This window comes from Oncorhynchus mykiss, chromosome 1 (genome assembly GCF_013265735.2).
Source record: "Oncorhynchus mykiss isolate Arlee chromosome 1, USDA_OmykA_1.1, whole genome shotgun sequence".
Lineage (NCBI taxonomy): Eukaryota > Metazoa > Chordata > Actinopteri > Salmoniformes > Salmonidae > Oncorhynchus > Oncorhynchus mykiss.
This window is the reverse complement of record NC_048565.1, coordinates 83,105,561-83,122,535: the sequence shown is the minus strand read 5'-3', so window position 1 is coordinate 83,122,535 and position 16,975 is coordinate 83,105,561. Positions and strand designations below refer to the sequence as shown.

The window sequence follows — 16,975 nt, the reverse complement described above, 5'->3', positions numbered from 1 at the left end:
ATGGCCAAGATGTTCAAATGTTCATAAATGACCAGCATGGTCAAATAATAATAATCCCAGTAGTTGTCGAGGGTGCAGCAAGTCAGCACCTCAGGAGTAAATGTCAGTTGGCTTTTCATAGCCGATCATTCAGAGTATCTCTACCGCTTCTGCTGTCTCTAGAGAGTTGAAACAGCAGGTCTGGGACAGGTAGCACGTCCGGTGAACAGGTTAGGGTTCCATAGCCGCAGGCAGAACAGTTGAAACTGGAGCAGCAGCACGGCCAGGTGGACTGGGGACAGCAAGGAGTCATCATGCCAGGTAGTCCTTAGGCATGGTCCTAGGGCTCAGGTCCTCTGAGAAAGAGAGAATTAGAGAGAGCATACTTAAATTCACACAGGACACCGGATAAGACAGAAGTACTCCAGATATAACAGACTGACCCTAGCCCCCCGATATATAAACTACTGCAGAAATTAAACATAGAAATATCTTATTTACGTAAGTATTCACACCCTTTGCTATGAATCTCGAAATTGAGCTCAGGTGCATCCTGTTTCCATTGATCATCCTTGAGATGTTTCTACAATTTGAGTGGAGTTCTCTTGTGGTAAATTCAACAGACCTTGAGGCTATAATCGCTGCTTCAACAAAGTACTGAGTAAAGAGTCTGAATACTTACATAAATGTGATATTTCAGTTTTTTATTTGTAATACATTTCCAAATATTTCTAAACGTTTTTGCTAAAAAATGTGGGAAAATGAGTTGTCTAGACTCTAGGAGACATCAGTGTCTGTCCATCAGACACATCCTTCCACCTGCCACGCTCTGACTGGCTGACTGGCAGGAAGAGAGACAGGAAGTCATTGGAAACTGGTTCCAAATCGCCCATGGCATCATGACTCATATCAGTGACAGCTGTGACAATGAAGTCAACCTGTCTTTGTCGTCTGTCAGTCAGTCCATCAGATGCAGTGTTCAAGACTGATGTTAACTAACAATGCATTAAGTCAGCGCAGAAAAGTGGAACAATTTCCGTTTCTTTTTAACTCCACTCTTAAATTACGTTTGATGACAGGGACAGTCCTCAACGTGAAATAAGTTCACATAAAATTTGTGTTAGTCATGAACTAACAGTCAAGGTGTATGTTGAACTTGGTATTTCCTTCAGTTTATGGTGGTGTTGCGTATGAGACAAGCGAGAGATACAGACAGGGGAAACAGACACAGGATGTATGGTGGGACAGACACGGACGGACACACAGGCAGGAGAGAGAGAGACACAGGTTGACGGACAGAGAGAGAGACGCAGGCAGACGGACAGAGCGAGAGAGAGAGACGCAGGCAGACGGACAGAGCGAGAGAGAGAGACGCAGGCAGACGGACAGAGGGAGAGAGAGAGAGAGACGCAGGCAGACAGACAGAGAGAGAGAGAGAGAGAGACGCAGGCAGACGGACAGAGAGAGAGAGACGCAGGCAGACGGACAGAGAGAGAGAGAGAGAGACGCAGGCAGACGGACAGAGAGAGAGAGAGAGACGCAGGCAGACGGACAGAGAGAGAGAGAGTTTCAGGCAGATGCAGGCAGACGGACAGAGAGAGAGATGCAGGCAGACGGACAGAGAGAGAGATGCAGGCAGACAGAGAGAGAGAGAGAGAGATCCAGGCAGAGAGTGGGAGACAGACAGACAGACAGACTTGTTTTTCCCTCACTCTGACATCAGTCTGTTTCTCTGTTTTTTAAGAAATAAAACCGTTAACTCTTTGGCCTGAATGCCAAGAGTCATGTCTGGAGGAAACGTGGCACCATCCCAATGGTGAAGCATGGTGGTGGCAGCATCATGCTGCGGGGATGTTTTTCAGCGGCAGGGACTAGGAGACTAGTCAGGATAGAGGGAAAGATGAACAGAGCAAAGTACAGAGATATCCTTGACGAAAACCTGCTCAAGAGCACTCAGGACCTTAGACTGGGGAAAAAGGTTCACTTTCAAACAGGACAACGACCCTAAACACACAGTCAAGAGACAACGCAGGAGTGGCTTCGGGACAGGTCTCTGAATGTCCTTGAGTGGCCCAACTGTAATCACGGCCAAATGTACTTCAACAAAGTATTGAGTAAAGGGTCTGAATACTTACGTAAATGTGATATTTCAGTTTAATATTTGTAAACCTGTTTTTGTTTTGTCATTATGGGGTATTGTGTGTAGATTAATGAGGGAAAAAAACAATTTAATCAATTTTAGATTAAGGCTGTAACTTGACAAAATGTTGAAAAAGTAAAGTGGTCTGAATACTTTCCGAATACACCGTATACAACAGGTAAAGAGATCATGTAGTTCTGTGTTTGCGTGTGATCAGGGGTGTATTCATTCCACCAGTTCTGTTGAAAAACGTTTCTTAAACGGAAGCAAACGGAACGAAACAGGGATCAACATACTTGAATTTGTCCAATACAAACTCTTGTTTGCAACTGTCACTGTCTGTCACCTTGATTACGCTGATTTTTACTCTCGACCTGTGCACCTACTGTACGTTGTAAAATTTCATTCATAGGCTAGGTTGTAGCAACCTCTTGATGAGTATAGGAAAGATATGAGTATCATGTAGAGCTTAAACCTATCGATGTTACGTTGAGCTGGGTGAATGGAATATGAATGACAGTCATTCAATATGCTGTAATAGAAAGCCAGGCTCATAAAACATATATATTGTCCTCTCTCATCTTAAATGGCACTGACCACCACTGGTGTTTATCATGTATCATCATGAGTGTCAGAGCAGCATATGGTGCTGTCGGAGGTGTTGTGAATCTGAATCGTGTGGTAGCCGACACCGACAGTTGAGACGCCTAGTGTGAGTTAGAAGGTCTTTCTGAGCAGGGTTAATGTGCGGAGAATACAAAGGTTGTTCATGCATGCTGAAGATGCCTCCTACTATACTGATGTCATGGCTGCTTTACAAATGGCATCCCTATAGATGTGAGAGAGGGAGAGAGTGTTCTCCTTTGAAATCCTTTGGCTGAGGCTCCAATCAGCCTCCTTCTTCCTGGAGGGCTTCACTTCACCCTGTTAAACCCAGTCAGGCTAGAACAAAATGGTCGAATGTACCAAGGACAATCCACGGTACATGAAAAGGTCCAAGAGAGCCTGTGTTACTTTGAGTGCTTCAATGCCTTTTACTATAAATTAGTCCACTATTGAAAGTACACTATATATACAAAAGTATGTGGACACCGCTTCAAATTAGTGGATTCGGCTATTTCAGAAACAGCCGTTGCTGACAGGTGTATGAATTCAAGCACACAGCCATGCAATCTCCACAGACAAACATTGGCAGGAGAATGGCCTTACTGAAGAGCTCAGTAACTTTCAACGTGGCACCTTCATAGGATACCACCTTTCCAACAAGTCAGTTCGTAAAATGTCTGCCCTGCTAGAGCTGTCCCGGTCATCTGTAATTACTGTTATTGTGAAGTGGAAACATCTAGGAGCAAAAACACTCAGCTGGGAAGTGGTAGGCCACACAAGCTCACAGAATGTGACCGCCGAGTGCTGAAGCGCACAGCGCGTAGAAATTGTCTGTCCTCGATTGCAACACTCACTACCGAGTTCCAAACTGCCTCTGGAAGCATCGTCAGCACAAGAACTGTTCGTCGGGAGCTGAAATGGGTTTCCATGGCCGAGCAGCCACAAACAAGCCTAAGATCACCATGCGCAATGCCAAGTGTCGGCTGGAGTGGTGTAAAGCTCACTGCCATTGGACTCACTGACATTGGAGCAGTGGAAACGCGTTCTCTGGAGTGATGAATCATGCTTCACCATCTGGCAGTCCAACGAATCTGGGTTTGGCGGATGCCAGGAGAACACTACCTTCCCCAATGCTTAGTGCCAACTGTAAAGTTTGGTGGAGGAGGAATAATGGTCTGGGGCTGTTTTTCATGGTTCGGGCTCCTTAGTTCCAGTGAAAGGAAATCTTAACGCTACAGCATACAATGACATTCTAGATGATTCTGTGCTTCCAACGTTGTGGCAACAGTTTGGGGGAGGCCCTTTCCTGTTTCTGCATGACAATGCCCCTGTGCAGAAAGCGAGGTCCATACAGAAATTGTTTGTCGAGATTGGTGTAGACTTGACTGGCCTGCACAGAGCCCTGACCTAAACCCAATCGAACACCTTTGGGATGAATTGGAACGCAGACTGTGAGCCAGGCCTAATCGCCCAACATCAGTGCCCGACCTCACTAATGCTCTTGTGCCTGAATGGAAGCAAGTCCCCGCAGCAATGTTCCAACATCTAGAGGAAAGCCTTCCCAGAAGAGTGACGTCTGTTATAGCAGCAAAGGTGGGACCAACTCCATATTACTGCCCATGATTTTGGAATGAGATGTTCAGCACGTGTCCACATTTTTGGTCATGTTGTGTATTTCTTAGGTAAGCACTTTTTTAGGTTCAGGAGACACTAACTAACATCATGTTTTCTCTTTGAATACAGTTTTCTCTCATCCCTTTTCCAGCCTGCAGGATGTTTGTAGTTCTAGTCTTTGATGTCGACCTCTCTATCTCTTCTACCAATAAAATGTTAATTCTGTGATTTAGCCACAAAACGTCTAGCTATGCCTTTTTAGCTTCAGGTTATTCAAGAACATGAACACCCCAATTTTAGATGGAGCTATTTAACTTTTCGCACCAGTAGGCTTTTTATTTAATGATGAGGCTAAATCAAAGCTTCCTGTCCGCTTTCCTCCATGGAGACAGTATTACTGTTATGTAGCGGGATGGGAGTGCCGCGCTAGGAGGAATGTGGCTGTGTTGTGTGTTGTCACTGGGCTTCCCTCCAGAAGCTAGTCTAGCGCCACTGTGTCATTGGGTTTTGTTTGAAATGGAGAAGAGCCGAGGCGAGCATAGTTAGACTGAATGCTGTGAAAATATTCACAGACATACCGACGGAGGAGGGAGAGTTTTAGGGATGAATACATTTGGAATTGTAGGAGTCCATACACCTTACAACTTGACTGTGTATAACAAAGTTATTTCAGATTCCAGTTTGTGTTTTTGAGTCTTCAGCCTTCCTGTGCTGGTATGTAGTAGGTCAGTCTGTTTGGAGCTTTGAACGGAACTGATTAGTCTACTCGTCACCTTTTTCATTCCCCAGCCAGCCTGTCAACCTGCATACTCACCCTGAACACAAAGCCATTATTTTATACGTCAACCCGAATCACCAGTCAGCTGGGTTCTGCATGCTCTTTGTCAGGAAGTGCACTTAGGGGAGAGAGGAAGTGAGTCATGAGCATCCCAAGTCTAAACTAATTCCCTGTTAGTCTGTGAGAGTCTGGGTAAAACTCACAGCAACTTGGTTGTAGGCTGGAATCTGGAATCCAAACTGAATATTTATCTGTGAAATAGAGGAATATTTTGTGTGGATTCCAGGTTAGCTCTGTTGTGCTTCAAATCAAATATCCTGCGTTTTAGTTTATTGGGTAGGGCCGCCATATTGGATTGTTGTATTAACAGTTGAAATCCTTAGCCTGTTATTTGTGGTCTATTTGAAGAGTAAGCTACTGTGCTTTAGTGAGCCTGGTTTGCTGCTCTGCGGCTGTGGGTGTTCATACCGTACGTGAGTGAATGAATGTGGGTCAAGCAGTCAGCAAACCAGTGGAGGGTTGTGTGTATGTATTTGTGTATATGTGTTTTCGAGTGTCTGTTTTAGTGTTTGTGTCTGTTTTTTAAAGTTTTTGTGTGTGTTTATGAGTGTGTCGTGAGAGCTGATTCATTGAGTAGTGTGTCCACCCCCTCTAACTAGAGTGGTGATGACGTTTCACTTTCTTATGTTATCAAATACATTTGACCAAGACAAATATGATTCTTAATGTTCTGAATCGTTCAGTGAGGTCGTTCTCTGACATCATTAATATTATATCCTAGAAGTCATATTTCATAACCTAATACATCTGATAAAAAGCACTGAGGTCTGTTGACAGAGTGGTGCAGCTTTATCACCGAAACTGTTAAGGATTTTACATTTCGTGGTCGTCGTCTTTGATCGTCGTCGGTCCGTTGACATTTCACAGAGATTTGATTGTTTTTGTGAGACGTCTTCGAAAAATAACAGGTACTAAGCATTAATATAAACATAATATAATTAAATATGAAAATACTACATGTCATGTCTCAAAGTTGATATCTATCTCACCTCTATATTGTTTTATGTCCACCGAATTTGAGACGAAAAATGACAAGTTCAATGGTAAGCCTGTCCATAGGGTTCAATGGTAAGCCTGTCCATAGGGTTCAATGGTGAGCCTGTCCAAAGGGTTCAATGGTAAGCCTGTCCATAGGGTTCAGTGGTAAGCCTGTCCATAGGGTTCAATGGTAAACCTGTCCGTATGGTTCAATGGTAGGCCTGTCCATAGGGTTGAATGGTAAGCCTGTCCGTAGGGTTCAATGGTAAGCCTGTCCGTAGGGTTCAATGGTAATATGGAGTTGGTCCCCCCCTTTGCTGCTACAACAGCCTCCAATCTTCTGGGATGGCTTTCCACTAGATGTTGGAACATTGCTGCGGGGACTTGCTTCCATTCAGCCATGAGCATTAGTGAGGTCGGGCACTGATGCAGGGCGATTAGGCCTGGCTCACAGTCGGTGTTCCAATTCATCCCAAAGGTGTTCGATGGGGTTGAGGTCAGAGCTCTGTGCAGGCCGGTCAAGTTCTTCCACACCAATCTCGACAAACCATTTCTGTATGGACCTCGCTTTGAGCACAGGGGCATTGTCATGCTGAAACAGGAAAGGGCCTCCCCCAAACTGTTGCCACAAAATTGTGTAGAATGTCATTATATGCTGTAGTGTTAAGATTTCCCTTCACTGGAACTAAGGGGCCTAGCCCAAACCATGAAAAACATCCCCAGATAATTATTCCTCCTCCACCAAACTTTACAATTGGCACTATGCACTGGGGCAGGTAGCTTTCTCCTGGCATCTGCCAAACCCAGATTTGTCCATCGGACTGCCAGATGGTGAAGCGTGATTCATCCCTCCAGAGAACGCATTTCCACTGCTCCAGTCCAATGGTGGCGGGCTTTACACCACTCTAGCCGACGCTTGGCATTACGTATGGTGATCTTAGACTTGTGTGTGGCTGCTTGGCCATGGAAACCCATTTCATGAAGCTTCTGACGAACAGTTATTGTGCTGACGTTGCTTCCAGAGGCAGTTTGGAACTCGGTAGTGTGTGTTGCAACCAAGGACAGACAATTTCTTTGCGCTACGTGCTTCAGCACTCGTCAGTCCTGTTCTGTGAGCTTGTGTGGCCGACCACTTCGCGGCTAGACGTTTCCACTTCACAATAACAGCACTTACAGTTGACTGTGGGCAGCTCTAGCAGGGAAGAAATTTGACCAACTGACTTGTTGGAAAGGTGGCATCCTATGACGGTGCCACGTTGAAAGTCACTGAGTACTTCTGTAAGACCATTCTACTGACAATGTTTGTCTATGGAGATTGCATTGCTGTGTGCTTGATTTATACACCTGTCCGCAACGGATGTGAAGGGGTGTCTCAAAACAACTTGTCTCAAAACAAGTATTAATTTACCTTATAGACTACTATTATAATGTAATATTGTATGACTACTGTCAAAACTACATTTCCCACAGTCACTTGCTGTGCTGGCCCCAGCTTGTCAGGCCTACAGCTGTGTTTCTGTCTGTAGTCTGTCGGCGCTGGGGATGCCCCCACATTGTTGCCGTTTGCTGTAGGTTTCCCCTGTCTGTTGGAATCACAGTCATGACTTACAGTGGCGCTCCTGTCTTTGAAATGTGTGGGTTTGAGGTCAACGGCTAACCCTCGTTATCTGAAGCAGTGCCCCCACAGACATACACATGCGTGCGCACACACACATACGACGGCTAGCACTGGTTAGTGTTAGCGACAGCCACGTAGCATTCACAGCTGAGTAACTGGGTCAGTTGAAGATGAGGACTCTTATCTCAGACCTCATCTGTGGTTGCTCACCGCTCACTGGAAAGCTGTTGAGCACCCATCCTGCTCAGGCTACCCTGGTTCTCTCTCTCTTTCCTCACGGACGAGAAGGACAAAGATTAGCATCAAGGAAATGTGGATTTGTTCATGTCTGCGTGTGTGCTGCCTGCGCGTGTGTGTTCCACTTACTGTATGTACTTGCATTCTGTGTTCATACAGTAGGACTGCCTCTGTCATAAGAGACTCAGATAAGGATAGAATCTCCACATCTAGGCTACGCTTCCATCCCTCTCAAGTCCTGTTGGTCTGTTGGTCATTTTCAGCTGTCCTACTGATGTGAAGACCTGGTTTGTTCCCCGTGTGAAGAGAGAGAGTGTGTGTGTGTGTGTGGCTCCAACCTGCACGCCCTGGATGTCCACTGTACCCATAGAAAACCCACTCATTACAAACTAACTATGCCCTCTTGTGGGCATAGTCCTATACAGTATCCTGACATCCAAGGTTAACATATTTTTTCTGTTTTGAATGATTTCTCTTCATTTGAGATATTGACAGTGGATGTGTGATGTTGAGAGTATGATGGAGAATCCAGTCAATCATAGCCAGGACATAAACAGAAACAGCTGCTGGACTATTTAGTTGTGGGAATCAGATCAGCTGATGCATTCCACTCCACCAATGATCTTCCCAACGGCATCGATATCAGCCTTCTAGATGACAGTCTTATCACAGTAAAGAGATCTTGATGTTGTCAGTGTGGCTGGCATTGAACCTAGCTTCCTTTCTCCTTTGTGTGTCACTCAGGTCAGGCACTTCAGGGCTACACTAGCTAGCGCAATGCTACAATAACCTGTATCACTCAGGTCATACTGCAGGGCTACACTAGCTAGCGCTATGCTACAATAACCTGCATCACTCAGGTCATACTGCAGGGCTACACTAGCTAGCGCTATGCTACATTAACCTGCATCACTCAGGTCATACTTTTAAAAATCTTTATTTAACTTGGCAAGTCAGTTAAGAACACTTTCTTATTTTCAATGATGGCCTAAGAACAGTGGGTTAACAGCCTTGTTCAGTGGCAGAACGACAGATTTTTACCTTGTCACCACGGGGATTCGATCCTGCAACCTTTCGGTTACTCGTCCAACGCTCTAACCACTAGGCTACCTGCCACCCCACTGCAGGGCTACACTAGCTAGTGCTATGCTGCAATAACCTGTATCACTCAGGTCATACTGCAGGGCTACACTAGCTAGCGCTATGCTACAATAACCTGCATCACTCAGGTCATACTGCAGGGCTACACTAGCTAGCGCTATGCTACAATAACCTGTGTAACTCAGGTCATACTGCAGGGCTACACTAGCTAGCGCTATGCTACCATAACCTGCATCACTCAGGTCATACTGCAGGGCTACAAATTAAATGACATTGGTCGTAAGCACATATTTAGTAGATGTTATTGTGGGTGTAGCGTAATGCTTGTGCTTCAACATTGCAGTAGAGGTTGGCGCTATGCTTTGCTATCGTTATCGCTAGCCTCAACCAGACCCACACTCTGGAACCCACCATCTCCCACACAGAGACACCATTAAAAATACATGGGGGTGTTTTTTTATTAGCATGGCAACGATCAGGCGCCCATCAATTATAATGAATGCTACAATCGTGGTGGACAGAGGATGTCTATTGTGTTCTGGCTGAATAGGAAGAAAGAGTAAACAATAATATATCTTTCTCAGTCGTGTGTTTTAATATCACGTGTTCAGTCGTGTGTTTTAACGTGTTCAGTCGTGTGTTTTAATGTGCTCAGTCGTGTGTTTTAACGTGTTCAGTCGTGTGTTTTAATGTGCTCAGTCGTGTGTTTTAACGTGCTCAGCCGTGTGTTTTAATGTGTTCAGTCGTGTGTTTTAACGTGTTCAGTCGTGTGTTTTAATATCACGTGTTCAGTCGTGTAGTTTAACGTGTTCAGTCGTGTGTTTTAATGTGCTCAGTCGTGTGTTTTAACGTGTTCAGTCGTGTGTTTTAACGTGTTCAGTCGTGTGTTTTAACGTGTTCAGTCGTGTGTTTTAATGTGCTCAGTCGTGTGTTTTAACGTGTTCAGTCGTGTGTTTTAATGTGCTCAGTTGTGTGTTTTAACGTGTTCAGCCGTGTGTTTTAATGTGTTCAGTCGTGTGTTTTAATGTGTTCAGTCGTGTGTTTTAATATCACGTGTTCAGTCGTGTAGTTTAACGTGTTCAGTCGTGTGTTTTAATGTGCTCAGTCGTGTGTTTTAACGTGTTCAATCGTGTGTTTTAATGTGTTCAGTCGTGTGTTTTAACGTGCTCAGTCGTGTGTTTTAATGTGTTCAGTCGTGTGTTTTAACGTGTTCAGTCGTGTGTTTTAATATTACGTGTTCAGTCGTGTGTTTTAATATTACGTGTTCAGTCGTGTGTTTTAATATTACGTGTTCAGTCGTGTGTTTTAACGTGTTCAGTCGTGTGTTTTAATGTGCTCAGTCGTGTGTTTTAATATTACGTGTTCAGTCGTGTGTTTTAATGTGTTCAGTCGTGTGTTTTAATGTGTTCAGTCGTGTGTTTTAACGTGTTCAGTCGTGTGTTTTAATATTACGTGTTCAGTAGTGTGTTTTAACGTGTTCAGTCGTGTGTTTTAATGTGCTCAGTCGTGTGTTTTAACGTGTTCAGTCGTGTGTTTTAATATTACGTGTTCAGTCGTGTGTTTTAATGTGTTCAGTCGTGTGTTTTAATGTGTTCAGTCGTGTGTTTTAATGTGTTCAGTCGTGTGTTTTAATGTGTTCAGTCGTGTGTTTTAATATCACGTGTTCAGTCGTGTGTTTTAACGTGTTCAGTCATGTGTTTTAACGTGTTCAGTCATGTGTTTTAACGTGTTCAGTCGTGTGTTTTAATGTGTTCAGTCGTGTGTTTTAATATTACGTGTTCAGTCGTGTGTTTTAACGTGTTCAGTATTGTGTTTTAATGTGCTCAGTCGTGTGTTTTAACATGTTCAGTCGTGTGTTTTAATATTACATGTTCAGTCGTGTGTTTTAATGTGTTCAGTCGTGTGTTTTAACGTGTTCAGTCGTGTGTTTTAATATTACGTGTTCAGTCGTGTGTTTTAATGTGTTCAGTCGTGTGTTTTAACGTGTTCAGTCGTGTGTTTTAACGTGTTCAGTCGTGTGTTTTAATATTACGTGTTCAGTCGTGTGTTTTAACGTGTTCAGTATTGTATTTTAATGTGCTCAGTCGTGTGTTTTAACATGTTCAGTCGTGTGTTTTAATATTACGTGTTCAGTCGTGTGTTTTAATGTGTTCAGTCGTGTGTTTTAACGTGTTCAGTCGTGTGTTTTAATATTACGTGTTCAGTCGTGTGTTTTAATGTGCTCAGTCGTGTGTTTTAACGTGTTCAGTCGTGTGTTTTAACGTGTTCAGTCGTGTGTTTTAATGTGTTCAGTCGTGTGTTTTAATGTGTTCAGTCGTGTGTTTTAACGTGTTCAGTCGTATGTTTTAATATTACGTGTTCAGTCGTGTGTTTTAACGTGTTCAGTCGTGTGTTTTAATGTGCTCAGTCGTGTGTTTTAACGTGTTCAGTCGTGTGTTTTAATATGTTCAATCGTGTGTTTTGATGTGTTCAGTCGTGTGTTTTAATGTGTTCAGTCGTGTGTTTTAATATCACGTGTTCAGTCGTGTGTTTTAACGTGTTCAGTCATGTGTTTTAACGTGTTCAGTCATGTGTTTTAACGTGTTCAGTCATGTGTTTTAACGTGTTCAGTTGTGTGTTTTAATGTGTTCAGTCGTGTGTTTTAATGTGTTCAGTCGTGTGTTTTAACGTGTTCAGTCATGTGTTTTAACGTGTTCAGTCATGTGTTTTAACGTGTTCAGTCGTGTGTTTTAATGTGTTCAGTCGTGTGTTTTAACGTGTTCAGTCGTGTGTTTTAATGTGTTCAGTCGTGTGTTTTAACGTGTTCAGTCGTGTGTTTTAATGTGTTCAGTCATGTGTTTTAACGTGTTCAGTCGTGTGTTTTAATGTGTTCAGTTGTGTTCAGTTGTGTGTTTTAACGTGTTCAGTCATGTGTTTTAACGTGTTCAGTCGTGTGTTTTAATGTGTTCAGTCGTGTGTTTTAATATTACGTGTGTGAACACGAGGTTTATCCATCTGAGAGCTGGTCTCTGTGTGAACACGAGGTTTATCCATCTGAGAGCTGGTCTCTGTGTGAACACGAGGTTTATCCATCTGAGAGCTGGTCTCTGTGTGAACACGAGGTTTATCCATCTGAGAGCTGGTCTCTGTGTGAACACGAGGTTTATCCATCTGAGAGCTGGTCTCTGTGTGAACACGAGGTTTATCCATCTGAGAGCTGGTCTCTGTGTGAACACGAGGTTTATCCATCTGAGAGCTGGTCTCTGTGTGAACACGAGGTTTATCCATCTGAGAGCTGGTCTCTGTGTGAACACGAGGTTTATCCATCTGAGAGCTGGTCTCTGTGTGAACACGAGGTTTATCCATCTGAGAGCTGGTCTCTGTGTGAACACGAGGTTTATCCATCTGAGAGCTGGTCTCTGTGTGAACACGAGGTTTATCCATCTGAGAGCTGGTCTCTGTGTGAACACGAGGTTTATCCATCTGAGAGCTGGTCTCTGTGTGAACACGAGGTTTATCCATCTGAGAGCTGGTCTCTGTGTGAACACGAGGTTTATCCATCTGAGAGCTGGTCTCTGTGTGAACACGAGGTTTATCCATCTGAGAGCTGGTCTCTGTGTGAACACGAGGTTTATCCATCTGAGAGCTGGTCTCTGTGTGAACACGAGGTTTATCCATCTGAGAGCTGGTCTCTGTGTGAACACGAGGTTTATCCATCTGAGAGCTGGTCTCTGTGTGAACACGATGTTTATCCATCTGAGAGCTGGTCTCTGTGTGAACACGAGGTTTATCTATCTGAGAGCTGGTCTCTGTGTGAACAGCACGGGCAATTCCACTGTAACGTATTTACACTGAGACTGCCAAACAAAAACCATTGATTTCAGAGTTTAACCAACCAACTATATGCACAGTGACCTCTTGTATCTGCACAGTTCTTCATGTAAATCTGTTATAGTAAATTGTTCTATGTAATTTGTTAAAATTAGTCCTTGTGAATAGAGTTGTATGGTTTGTTTTACTTTTAAGTGTAAATTCATTGTCGTGGAATTGACTGCATGTTAGATATGAATGATTACTTCTAGAGTTACGTTCTCCTTATATTACCCCTTCTGTCTTCACAATACAACTCAGCACATTGTGATGGGATGTTGCTGGGGATGCGGTGTGCGTGTGTGCCTGCGTGTAATAGCATCCAGTACAATACAACCAATGACTTTGTATTATGTAAGGCTGTCTGTCACTGTAGCCTTCCCCTCAGTACTACATGCAGTCACCCTTCAAGACTTACAGGTTTACAGATGTTTAGTGTGTTCCCATTCCCTTTTCAATCTCTTATGTATACAACTGTACTTACAGTTGCTATTCACTATCCACTGTTCATTATTCAGGATGTAACATTTGGCCTCGCTCTGACATGAGGGACTACGTTCATTATTCAGGATGTAACGTTAGGCCTCGTACTGACGTGAGGGACTACGTTCATTATTCAGGATGTAACGTTAGGCCTCGTACTGACGTGAGGGACTACGTTCATTATTCAGGATGTAGCGTTAGGCCTCGTACTGACATGAGGGACTACGTTCATTATTCAGGATGTAACGTTAGGCCTCGTACTGACATGAGGGACTACGTTCATTATTCAGGATGTAACGTTAGGCCTCGTACTGACGTGAGGGACTACGTTCATTATTCAGGATGTAACGTTAGGCCTCGTACTAACATGAGGGACTACATTCATTATTCAGGATGTAACGTTAGGCCTCGTACTGACGTGAGGGACTACGTTCATTATTCAGGATGTAACGTTAGCCCTCGTACTGACATGAGGGACTACGTTCATTATTCAGGATGTAGCCCTCCTGTAGGTGTGGGAGGGTCAAGAGACCCGGCAGAACGTGATGCTTAGGTTGGGCTGCAGGGTTAGAGCATAGCACTGACATTTATTTATTTTATATTTATTCCACCTTTTTTTAACCAGGTAGGCCAGTTGAGAACAATTTCTCATTTACAAAGCAAAGCAGTGCGACAAAAACAACAACACAGAGTTACATATGGGATGAACAAAAGTACAGTAACACAATAGAAAAATCTATGTAGAGTGTGTGCAAATGTAGTAAGAATAGTGAGGTAAGGCAATAAAGAGGCCATAGAGGCGTTACAGCATTATTCTAAAATGTGTTAAATTGTTTCCCCCCCTCATCAAACTACACATAGACATTTTTGAAGCACCTTTGGCAGTGAATACATCCTTGAGTCTTCTTGGGTATGACGCTACAAGCTTGGCACACATTTGGGAAGTTCCTGGATGGGGAGAGTTGCTGCACAGCTGTTTTCAGGTCTCTCCAGAGATGTTCAATCAGGTTCAAGTCTGGGCTCTGGTTGGGCCACTCAAGGACATTCGGAGACTCGTCCCGAAGCCACTCCTGCATTGTCTTGGCTGTGTGCTTCGGGTCGTTGTCCTGTTGGAAGGTGAACCTTTGCCCAAGAGGTTCTGAGTGCTCTGGGGCAGGTTTTCATCAAGGATCTTTCTGTACTTTGCTTCGTTCATCTTTGCCGCGATCCTGACTCGTCTTCCAGTCCCTGTCACTGAAAAACATCCCCACAGCATGATGCTGCCACCACCATGCATCACTGTAGGGATGGTGCCACGTTTCCTCCAGATGTGACGCTTGGCATTCAGGCCAAAGAGTTCAATCTTGGTTTCATCAGACCAGAGAATCTTGTTTCTCATGGTCTGAGAGTCTTTAGGTGCTTTTTGCCAAACTCCAAGCAGGCTGTCATGTGCCTTTTACTGATGAGTGGTTTTCTTCTGGCCACTCTACCATAAAGGCCTGATTGTTGGAGTGCTACAGAGATGGTTGTCCTTCTGGAAGGTTTTCACATCTCTACAGAGGAACTCTGGAGCTCTGTCAGAGTGACCATCGAGTTTTTGGTCACCTCCCTGACCAAAGCCCTTCTCCCCCGATTGCTCAGTTTGGCCGGGCGGCCAGCTCTAGGAAGAGTCTTGGTGGTTCCAAACTTCTTCCATTTAAGAATGATTGAGGTCACTGTGTTCTTGGGGACCTTCAATGCTGCAGAAATGTTTTGGTACCCTTCCCCAGATCTGTGCCTCGACACAATCCTGTCTCTGTGAGCTCTACAGACAATTCCTTCGACCTCGTGGTTTGGTTTTTAGCTCTGACATGCACTGTCAACTGTGAGACCTTATATAGACAGGTGTGTGCCTTTCCAAATCATGTCCAATCAATTGAATTTACCACAGGTGGACTCCAATCAAGTTGTAGAAACATCAATGAAAACAGGATGCACCTGAGCTCCATTTCAAGTCTCATAGCAAAGGGTCTGAATACTCATGTAAATAAGGTGTTTGTTTTTTATATTTTATACATTTGCAAACATTTCTAAAAACCTGTTTCTACTTTGTCATTATGGGGTATTCTGTGTAGATTGCTGAGGATTTTTTCATTTATTTATTCAATTTTAGACTGAGGCTGAAGATGTCTGAATACTTTGCGAAGGCACTGTACATGTTTGCGTTCTAAATCTGATGTATCTCTCTTTCTCTCTCCTCTCCCTCTATAGGTTGTACTAGTTTTCGCTCTCAGCATTGGAGCACTTGGAATATACTTTATAGATTCTTCTGAGTAAGTATCCCCTTTTTATGTGCTAATATGTGCTTTTGTGTTGAGCTGCCATTGAACACTACGTTGTAATTTCATATCACATCGGATATTTCTTCACCAAGTGAACTCATACATGGAAGGCTACAGTCACTCACATTGGTGAAATATAATTCTTACTGAGTTACGTAGCTGTATGGAATGAGTTCTTCATCTATGAGTTGCTATTGAACATGATATGATATTAATAGATACTTCAGACACACGGTGTGGTCCTCGTCGTCCAGTATAATGTGCTGGGTTCGATGGTAGGTTTGATGATTTCTGTGTGTTATCTGAAAGACTATAAAGCTCCTCTCCTCCTTTATGGTTTTGTCAATAGAAGCCGGTCAGCCTTGCGCCAAACTTTGTTTCCATGGTAACCTAGATAGAACAGGATATCAGTGGATCTGCCTGGTCCTCAGAGACACCCCCACTTGTAAACACACACACACCATCTGTAGACACACACACGCCATCTGTAAACCCACACACACACATACCTACACCCCCCAACTGTAGACACACACGCGGGCATACACACGCATACACACACACACACACAGTAAACTAAGCATCCCATACTTAAAATCACCCACCCACGCCATTCTCAGGCTCTCACCCATCCGAGTTCTGACCAGCAGAGTTAATAATACTATGACAATGAAAAATCTGTCCTTGTGCCCTTGAGCAAGGCATTTAATCCTATTTGATCCTATAAGTTGCTCTGGATAAGAGCATCTGCTAAATTACTAGGGAAATATCTAGGAAAATATCTAGGGAGATATCTAGGGAAATATCTAGGAAAATATCTAGGGAAATATCTAGGGAAATGCTGACAGTGATACATGTCTTTTCTTTATTGTAGACTACGTGCATCTGTTTATGGACATGTGTGGTTTTTTATGATTCTGTTCCTAGACTCACTGCTATCCTCCCTCTGCATGTTTCCTCTGCTATCCTCCCTCGGCTTGTTTCCTCTGCTATCCTCCCTCGGCTTGTTTCCTCTTCTATCCTCCCTCGGCATGTTTCCTCTGCTATCCTCCCTCGGCATGTTTCCTCTGCTATCCTCCCCCGGCTTGTTTCCTCTGCTATCCTCCCTCGGCTTGTTTCCTCTGCTATCCTCCCCCGGCTTGTTTCCTCTGCTATCCTCCCTCGGCTTGTTTCCTCTGCTATCCTCCCTCGGCTTGTTTCCTCTGCTATCCTCCCTTGGCTGGTTTCCTCTA

General features: G+C 43.9%; 1 protein-coding gene across 24 annotated transcripts in view; it reads left to right on the top strand.

Moving 5' to 3' along the window:
- The window catches only part of LOC100301648 (calcium-activated potassium channel subunit alpha-1), a 317,555-nt gene that overhangs the window by 144,628 nt on the left and 155,952 nt on the right, over positions 1–16,975 (top strand). For all 24 annotated transcript variants that reach the window (XM_036986905.1, XM_036986944.1, XM_036986906.1 and 21 more), the window contains exon 3: positions 15,673–15,734. In XM_036986905.1, the coding sequence (XP_036842800.1) occupies positions 15,673–15,734 (62 nt within the window). The remainder of the gene's footprint in view (positions 1–15,672; positions 15,735–16,975) is intronic.